The 10,052-nt window shown below is 43.6% G+C and overlaps 1 protein-coding gene across 1 annotated transcript in view; it reads left to right on the top strand.

Annotated features, from left to right (window-relative positions):
* The first annotated feature begins 1,162 nt into the window (after positions 1 to 1,162).
* Positions 1,163 to 10,052, top strand: part of F13a1 (coagulation factor XIII A chain) — a 169,753-nt gene continuing 160,863 nt past the window's right edge. Inside the window, exon 1 of the mRNA XM_035441525.1 lies at positions 1,163 to 1,295. Within this exon, the coding sequence (XP_035297416.1) occupies positions 1,166 to 1,295 (130 nt within the window). The 5' untranslated portion in view covers positions 1,163 to 1,165. The remainder of the gene's footprint in view (positions 1,296 to 10,052) is intronic.

Raw genomic sequence — 10,052 nt, 5'->3', positions numbered from 1 at the left:
TCCCTGCCTCAGCTCACCAGAGATTGTCTGTAAGTCCCCTGAGGCATGTATAGACATCCACTCCTATCTCATTTTTCCAAGAGCCTCACCTCTTCCCAAGATGAGATACCTTACCAAGAGGTCCTGTGCTCTGCTTTGTTGCCACTGCTCCTCTCATTTCTACAACAGTCTATAATCAAGTTGATTCCATAATGGTAACGCTTCATCTTGCAAGGGTGTGCCTGGTTTTATGCAAACAGCCAGGTTGCCAGGAGTCACTTCTGGGTGAGCCAGGTAAAGAGAGTTCAGAAACAAAGTCCCTCTTCATTTTGGCCATCTGGTCAACAAGTCCTTGTTGAGCCCTGAAGGTAAGGTGGGTAATGTTTAGACTGGCTGGTTGCCTGCACAAACTCTGAGGAAAGAGGAGGCAGGCCAGACCGTGTCAGAGCACAGCCTACTCACAGTCTAACTGGACATAGCCACGGCATCCATTCCACACACCCAAACAGTATTATGTGTGACCCTTGTCAGGCTCTTCCATAATCCCACTATACTGTAAGCTCTCAGGGAAAAGATGCTGTTTTGGTTTCTGGTGTACCTACCTAAGTACTAAGATCACATTCCGGCTCATCAGAAGCCCTCAGTAAATAGTGACCAAATTAAATTTATTTATTTATTTATTTATTTATTTATTTATTTATTCATTCATTCATTCATTATACAATGAAATGACAGCTTTAAGGGACAATCCTAACCCCAATCTGGACATGTTTTCATGAGTCTAATCCTCACAGTGAGCTAGGTTTGGTGACTCTCCATGAGATGAGTAGGTGCATGTACCTACAAACATATAGGCTTTGGGTGGTTGGGGAGAGGAAAGCTCTGCTATCTGAAATCTTTAAGGATTTCCTTTGCTTCAAGCAAACACTCTTTCTCCTCCTCTCTATACGTTTTGACAAACAGGAAGTCTCCCTGAGATCCTCAGGGAACACACTCCATCACTAGCTCATCCTCACTGCAGCCCAGGCTTTCATTTGTGGGGAACTTCCATCGCGTGGCTTGGGGCTGCTAGGCACAGGCGCATCTCTGTCTCTACTTTAGAATCCTGGCCACAAGCGATGCTCATCTCACATCCCTCTCCCATGGACTCTCTTCTCCCTTTCCCAAGGATCCAGTGAAGCTGAGAATGTCAGACACTCCAGCGACCACCTTTGGGGGCAGGAGAGCAGTTCCGCCCAACAACTCCAATGCAGCAGAAGTTGACCTCCCAACTGAGGAACTACAGGGCCTGGTGCCCAGGGGTGTCAACCTGCAAGGTAGGAGGACCACACCGCTGTGTCCAGAAGAGCTGGGCTGCCTTTCCCATGGGGGAGCTGTGTGAGAACCTCCTCCACTAAGATCTACAAATGGCACCATCACAGTCTCCGGTGCCCAAGAAAGGGTCCCCAAACTCTTTCAAGCTGTCGCAACACCAGAGGTCCTGAATGGCAGTCCTAGTTTTGGCATTTACTGATCTTGTCACACAGGGAAGTCACTTCCTCTTTCTATTTCTCAGCCATTCCTTTGACAAAACATGCTGGATTCTCCGAGGTCTCTCCACCCCCTGATGTTCTGGGTTTTGGAGAATGTTCTATAGCTGGAAGATTCCACTTCTAAAATATTGTGGCTGCGTCTGAATGTCTGGCTTGCAACTCCTTCCTTCTCCCTCCTCCATCCATGACTGTGAATCTCAGAGCTGGTGAGAGGTGCCAACTTCTGACAGTAATAGAGATGGAAGGCCTTAGTGTCTCCTGAGCAGCCGGGGAAGGAGGCGAGGCAAGCTGCTTTCTTGGCCGGGTCTTGAGGGACCTGCTCTGGGTGCAGCATCCACCAGCTGACCTCCTCTTAGCCCTGTCAGCTATGACAGGGCCTAGGTGCCGGCACTGGTTTGCTGATACAGAAGCCATTCCCTTGAGGGAATGAGCAGGGACATTCAGACTCTTGTCCCCGAATAGCATCTAGCTGGCAGTACATTGTGGAATATCATTTATGCACCAAAACCCAGTTTTACTCCTGTGGGCTCTCAGTGTGGAGTTTCATGGGGGATAAACATACACTTGCTGAGATTGATACAGTCACATGGTGACTCTTAGTGCCCAGGAACCAACTCTCCCAGATAAGTGCCACATTCTGAACCCTGGCATCAAAGCCACAGAGCTGGGGTATACATACCCTCCCAGGCCTCAGCTTCCATTGTTACTGGCCAACAACAGGCCTAGAGCAATCATTTTATAGTCTTTACTTTTTTGCTGCCCAGACTAGAAGTCCTTTTACTTTTTCTATAAGAATGCAAATAAAATTGGAAAGCCTGCAGATATCACCTTGGGATACTCAGTTTCCTTGTAAAATTCCCCTCTGGCAGAGAAGACTGTGATCTGGGATGGGGTGCATTGGCTCTAGAAGCAGTCAGCCATAGGAGGAAGGGGCTCAGACACCTGCACCAGGATTAATGAGGACACATGGATCTCCGTGCATGTAGTAAAGGGCACAAAGAATCCCTGGTTCAGGAGGCAGAAAACCAAGCTGACCATCACAGAAAAAGTCATCTAAGTCCACAAGCCTTAATTTTCCCATCAGCAAAATAAAAGCCATGCCTACTGTGCAGGCTGTTCCCAAGGACTGGATAGATATTGCCCAGGACAGCATCTGACAAGTGATGGCCACTTAGCTGGAATGTGCACACAATCCTTCCATATCCAGATCAGGAGATGACTGATGGAGAACCTAAGGAAATTGAGATCTGAGCCAAATGTTGACAATGACACATAAAAATCACCAGAGCACCTGAATGGTCAGTTGATTTTTTCCTCTCATACCTGAGGTAATTGGTTTTCTATAAATCTACCTTTGGAGTCAGAGATGGGGAGTAATTCACTATTTTGAAAAGGCAGTCTTTATTTACTTTGCAGCCCTGTATCCACAGTCCACAATGACACATTGTCGTTCCCATGTAGCCCCCACAGGGAGGTGAGGGGCCAGTGCCCAGAGGATGATCTGAATGGAGGAAAACAGCCAGTCACAATTGATGACTCAGCATCCCTAGTCACTCTAACTCACTAATAACATATTTCAGCTCTCAAAAGTATGTGTTTGTTCAGTGTTTTTTCACTGCATGCTGTGAGGAGAGGGCTTCTGAACCAGGAATCATAGCTGGGCAGTCTCAGGAGAGCTGGACAGCGGGGGAAATGAGCAGACATACTGTCTGAACCAAGCTATTATTCTGCAGAGTTCGAATTTCCGTTTATTTGTCTAAAAAGCACAGAGTGGGTTTGGCACTAGATATTCAAGCCTCCCCACTTCCACTCTAGCCCCAAATTACCTTAATAAAGGGACTAATGAATGCCAGAGAAGGCATTTGCCCTGACTCCCATCGTCTTCTTGCAGTTCACTCAGTCGCCACTAGTGGACCCTGGGAGCACTGACATCTGCATTTGCAACATGCCTCTGACTTGAGGGTCCCAGAGCCCTGTGCCCAAGTTTCTGTCCCCACTGCTAGTCCTCAACGGTTGCTTTCGTTTTGAAAGCTGCCCTTGTAAAACTAACTGAGCAGATCAGAGAAGCAAAGAGAGGAAAAGAAAGAAAATGTCAGGCTTTCACGTTAATTAGCCCTGTAGCCAGGAATACTGGCAGTTACTGGGAAGTATTCATGAATATCCAGTATATTCAGAATGTGGTTGATGTGTATGTATAATAGACTTTCACCATGGTTGAGGTAGGAGAATCACTTCAAGGCCAGCCTGGGCAACATAGCAAAGACTCTTCTCAAAATATTATTTGAGTAAGGTTAACAAAAACTACACCAGACTGTATAAACTTCCCCAAATACTTTCTATAGTATTTAAGAAAAACAGAAATATTTGAGATTATAATGGGACCTCAGAGGTAGAACCAAGCTGTAGACATGTCTAATGCTATCACAAACTGTTAAAGATCCTTAGTGTCCCCTATGTGTTCCACAACAGGAAAATCATCATGAATATCTGCTCATATTATTTAGATTGACAACTGTTTTTTTTTTTTTTTTGTGTGTGTGTGTGTGTGTGTGTGTGTGTGTGTGTACACTGTGGTTGTGCATGGAGGCTAGAGATTGATGTTGGCTGTCTTCCTTCATTACTTTACCTTATGTATTGGGACTGGGTTTCTCACCTGAATCTAGTTCATCAGTTTGACTAGTCTAGCCAGCCAGCCTGTTCTAGAAATCCTCTGCTTCCATCTCTAAAGAAAGGGCTAGGGTCCAAACTCTGGTCTTCATCCTTGTGTGGCAAGTGCTTTTACCAGCTGAGCCATCTTTCCAGCCCCATATGTTGGCATCAGTACCTGAAAGACTATTCTACACATTCAGTTGGTGTTTTCTGTAAAATCTCTCCACAGCCCTCTAGGTTTCAAGTTATGTGTAGCTAGAAATGTAATGCTACATAAGACTACTTCATCTTCTTGGCTGTGGGACTCTGTTATGAACAGAGTGGCCATTTGTAGCAGTTATTAGAATATCTTCATGGCAGGTCTATTGTGTTGGTGTCAAACAAGGAAGCAAGGATGGCCTGAAGAACATTCAAATGAAGGCAGACCCAGCAGTTTTTAGAATAGTGGGATATAAGTGTTTCTCTGAGAATTTTCTCCCTCCCAGCGTTCTTTGTCAGAACTAAATCATTCTCTCAACTAGTTAGTAATCAACTTCTCTTTGGTGCCAAGGAGAATGAGAGAGGCATTCAATATATGATGAATAAATAAAGTTGTTGAGTAAAGTTCATCACTCACCCAGTTCACAAAATTTTATTTGCTGTCATTTACATGTCAGGAACTATTCCAGAGTTTCTCTAGGAGCAAGAAGTCAGTCTCTGACCTCAGTGGCTTTCATTAAAAAAAAAAAAGACAAAGATCACTGCAATTCAGTCTAATAAATACTGTGACTGGGATGAGATTTAGGTAAATTACAAAGAACAATAGAGAGAGAGGTCTTGTGGCATGGTGGAGTAGGGAAGAGGATAAGGAAGGCTTCCAAACAACAAAGACATCTCAGCTGGGTCTTGTAAGTTGATGAAGAATGTTTCAGACATGCTAGGCATGGCAGTAGAGACTTCTAATCCTAGCACTTGGGAGAAGGCAGTAGAAGCAATTCAAGATCATCCTTAACTACATGATTTTGGTTCAAGGCTAGTCTAGGTGAATAGGAGACTCTCTCTCACTTAAAAAAGAATAAAAACAAGGGCCAAGTCACATGTGGTTGTGCAAGTTTGTAATCCCAGTACACTGAAGGCTGGGTCTGATCAGTTTGTACTACATACAGATGATGTAGACCACATGTCAAATGAAGAATGAGTGGAGAAGTAGAGAGATGTCTTCCTGCTTAAGGAAGCTTGATGTGCAATTATGAAGACCAGATCCTAGTACCCATGTAATTAATTAGGCATCATGCACACTCCTCTCACCACAGGTCTTGTGGTAAGAGGAGACAGGAGGATGGCTGAGTTTCAGTTTCCAACCTAACTGAGAAAACTGAAACCTCAAGCTCAAGGAGAGACCGTGCCTTAAAGAAACACACGAAGTGATTGGCACTTGAAAACTTCTTGTAAGCTTCAAGTATGTGAACAGGGATGCATACCACTCCACCCCTTACACACACACACACACACACACACACACACACACACACACACACACACACACACACACACACCACAGAGAGAGAGAGAGAGAGAGAGAGAGAGAGAGAGAGAGAGAGAGAATAAGTCTCTTAAAAGATGAAGGAAGAGAGGCTAAAGAATACATAGAAATCATTTTCAAATGGACAGATAACATATACTTAGTGGTGAGAATTAGCTACAGGACAAAGAAAAGATAAGCCTTAAAAACTTGGTAGAGGTCACACTACAATGAGCATTAAAGACCCTACTTTCTTTCCATCTTGCTGAACACAGGGGACTTGCTGTGGACTCTCAATAGATTTATGGTTTCTAAGAGTAATTCTCATATTGAAAAGAAAATTGAGAGAAGAAGATATTTCAGGCTAGAGGGGAGATAGACCAAAAGGTATTTAGACCCTGGAGAAGGCGTGAGTCTCATTTCTCTTGTTCTAGGATTTCTGAAGCATTTTAGGTTGTAGGACATTTTAGTCGCAACAGTTTAAATAATAGCTGCTGAAGAAAAATGCCTTTAATTGTTCTAATTATACTTTCTCCTCCTGAGTCACCAAAAGATGTGTGAGAAAAAGCCTTCCTGTGGCTCTTCCCACCATAAACAGACCTACTTCCTCATGCATAGCATGAATGCCTATAGCTCAGTAATAATGTTACCACAGATTTCAGGGAGAACTCAGCTCACCAGGGAATTCCTAGAATATGAACCTAAACATTTAACTTATTTCAAGATTCCATCTGTGACAGGTGTAATCATTCTCAGAAGAATATTTTTGCAACCCGGGGAGAAGATAATCCAGTTTTTCTTATATTAGGGAGAGAGTAGGAGGACAGGGCAGCAGCTGACGCTTGGGGAGAGACATTCTTCCTTTCTTTAACAGCCCATTTTCTGATATGTTTGGAATTAGACTAAATTGTGTTAGGTAGACTTTTTGAAAGCTGTCACTTTGAAAGGGCAAGCTGCCAAGTTCCTAGCCATAATATAACTTAAAAAAAAAAAAAAAAGAAGAAGTGGCTTCCCATTGTGCTATTGCATTTTGCTAGGAACTGGGCTTGGACAGGGAGATGTGAATTCATTTGCTCCTTGTGGCGACTGAGGCCTGAACAGTGGTGAAACTCTTTCTAAGCTATGTCTGGCTAGGTCAATAAACAAAGCACAATCTGTCCACCAACTTAACAGATGTTTTCTGTGTAACACTCATGTGGGGAGGGGACACTGGTAGGCAAATGGGCACTAGAATGCCTTATGCCATTTTTATACCTGTGCTCATGTTCCATGGAAACCAACTGCAAAGTTCTTGCTACACCTGCATATTGTAAGAATCAAATTCTGCTCCTGGCCTCCATGATCAACCAGAGATATGCTATTCATTCAGTGGCACTGGAGACCTCCCCTCCTTCCCTAACACTGACTCGCAGTACTATGATTAGGATATAGTTTGTTCCCCAAAGGTTCATATGATAGAACTTGGTCTCAGTGAACTGAGAAGCAAAGCCTAGTGGAAGATCCTTGTATCACTGGGACTGTGCCCTTGGAAGAGAGTAAGGTCCTCCTCATGGGACCCTGAGCTAGTTCTCATGAAGGTAGGTTTTTATAAAAGAGCCTGACCACACACCAGCCTTGGCAAGCCTGGCTGTGAGATAAACCTCTCTTCAGGCCTGGCCATGAGATAGACCACTCTCTGCAGGCCTGACTATTGGATCTCTTCTTCTCTTGCCAAGCCTCTGCCTTTATGATTCCATGTACCATAAATCACACGTCATTGTTCAGGTTCCTCACAGAGCTAGAATATGTTGTTTAAACTGTCAACATCCAACCACCCCATCTCTCCTCTCTTCTCTCTCCTCTCTTCCGTTTCCCCTCCCCTCTTCCCTCTGCCTCTCCTCTCTTCTCTTCTCCACTTCTCTGCTCTCTTCCTCTCTTCCTTCTTCCTTTTCTCCGTCTCATAAGTATATTTTTTTTCTTTATAAAAACCCAGCTTCAGGTATTTCTTTACAGTAACAAGAGACAGTGAGTTATCTTTCCATGCATCTTACACATTTGCCTGGCACTTCCAACATGACTGCTTTGTTGTAAATCTCTTACCGTTCAGAGTGGCTTTTACTTTTCCACACCTCAGCCAAGTTTAATTTTTGTGTCATTTTTCCCCAAGTTTCACAGTTTTTTGTTTTTGTTTTTTTCCAATTATTAGTTTTTTTGTTTTTTTTATTTTTGTTTTATTTTGTTTTTCGAGACAGGGATTCTCTGTGTAGTTTTGGAGCCTATCCTGGTACCAAGTCTTACTTTTCAAAAGAAATGTTTCCTTAGCTCAGATTGTTTTAAAAGGGGATCTTAAGAGATTAGATGGGAACTGTTTATTTAGCTTTGCTCTGGTTTCTCCTCACTTAGAATGCAGTGTTTTCCTATGAATGTTTCCCTTCTTTTCCAGAGGCACTGGCTTATTAGGGTGATATTGTAATAAAAATAAATAAAAGATAATCAAAACATGTTTTTGAAAATTCCATGATTAAAATTAAATATCCAAAAAAGCAGGAGCAATAGATCAGCTGGATTCCAGGAGCTTGGCTCAATGTCCAGCTGTGAATCTCCACCTCTGCTTCCATCAGCTACTGGGTGAAGGCTCTATGATGGCATATAAGGTAGTCATCAATCTCATTATAGGGGAAGGGCATTTAAGGTAGACTCTCCACTATTGCTTAGATTCTTAGTTGGGGTCATCCTTAGTTGGGATCTCTGGACATTTCCCTAGTGCCAGATTTCTCTTTAAACCTATAATGGCTCCCTCTATTAAGGTATCTCTTTTCTTGCTCTCCTCCATTCTTCCCCTGACTCAATCTTCCTGACCCCTCATGTTCTCCTCCCCACTCCTCTTCTCGCCTCCTCTTTCTCCTACCCCTTCCTTCTGTGCTCCCAATTTGTTCAGAAGCTCTTGTCCCTTTTCCCTTCTTGGGGGGACCATGTATGTCTCTCTTACGGTCCTCCTTGTTTCCTAGCTTCTCTGGAGGTGTAGTCTGTAGGCTGGTAATCCTTTGCTCTATGTCTAATATCCGTATATGAGTGAGTACATACCATGTTTTTCTTTCTTTTTATTTATTGTATGTGTCTTTTTCATCATGTATCCTAATCCCATTTATTTCCCCATCCCTTCACATCCTCCTTCCACCCTTGCTCCCCTCAATAAAACAAAATTTAAGAGAAAAAAAAGGAAAAGGAAAAGAAAGAGAAAAACAAACAAAAAAGAGAAAAGTTAAAAGTCTTGTCATGGACACTGCAGTGTGACACAGTGAGCCATGCAGTAAGCTCCTTTGTCCATATATCTTTACTTGTAAGTGTTCATTTCAAAGAGGCATTTTGAAATGCCTCTACTTTGAGGCCTCTGGTCATTACTACATTATCAATGCTGGTCCCTCACTGGGACTCTTCTTGGGTATCCTGTTGTTTCCCTCTGTTGTGGAGATCCTGCAGCTTTGGATTTGTGAATCAAGTCCATTCACATGATCCAGCAGATTAGAGATGGAGTAGATGTTGGGGTGGTTATCATAATCCTGGTTATGGACCAACTGGCAGGGTTGGTTCACCCACCAGTGTTCCCTTTGCCTCACCACCAGGGTGAGCTCTCCAGTATTGCCCCAACTAATTCACCTCTTGCAACAATGACTGAGGGGTGGGGCCAGTTCTCCTGCTTTAACACGCTTAGGGCAGGCTCTTCCACACTTTGTGTTCCCCAGGTGAGGTATAGGGACCACTCTCTGGAGTGCTACGACTATTGAGGAGCATGGACAGCTATCCTGCGTCTATGACCCTAGGGCCAGCTCCTCTGCCTATCACAGGCATTGATAGGCAAGGGACAAAGGCGGGGGCAACTCTCCCCAGCCCATGCTACCACAAGACAGATGAATAATGGTGGCAATTCTTCCATGCTCACAGCTTTGGGGTGGGCTCACAAAGGGTCTACTTCTTGACTGGATCCCAGAAATAATCTTATTGGATACCTTACATGCCCTCCAAGACACTGATTTTTTAACTTTAGAACCCCAGGGACTGCTCAGACATTAGGAGCTACTGTCACACTATTGACTTCTGAGTGGTTAGCATGTACCAGAACTCCAGATACAGCACTCCTTCCACTTCCTCCCATTCCAAATATACTTTGCAGATGAGGAAACTAAGGTCAAGGAAGTTTATTCAGTTTTTCAAAGGTCATAAAGGTAATATGTGACAGATGTAAAGGGTCCCAACAGTCTGGCTCCAAATTCTATGTTCTTAACCCACTGTGCTGTCAAAAGTAAGAAAAGGGTAGCTCAAAAAAATTCAGTAATTCCTCTTTTAAGATTTTGTTTTAAATTCTCTCTCTCTCTCTCTCTCTCTCTCTCTCTCTCTCTGTGTGTGTGTGTGTG

Source organism: Cricetulus griseus, chromosome 3, assembly GCF_003668045.3.
Source record: "Cricetulus griseus strain 17A/GY chromosome 3, alternate assembly CriGri-PICRH-1.0, whole genome shotgun sequence".
In the NCBI taxonomy this organism is placed as follows: Eukaryota; Metazoa; Chordata; class Mammalia; order Rodentia; family Cricetidae; genus Cricetulus; species Cricetulus griseus.
This window is presented reverse-complemented; position numbering and strand designations above follow the sequence as displayed.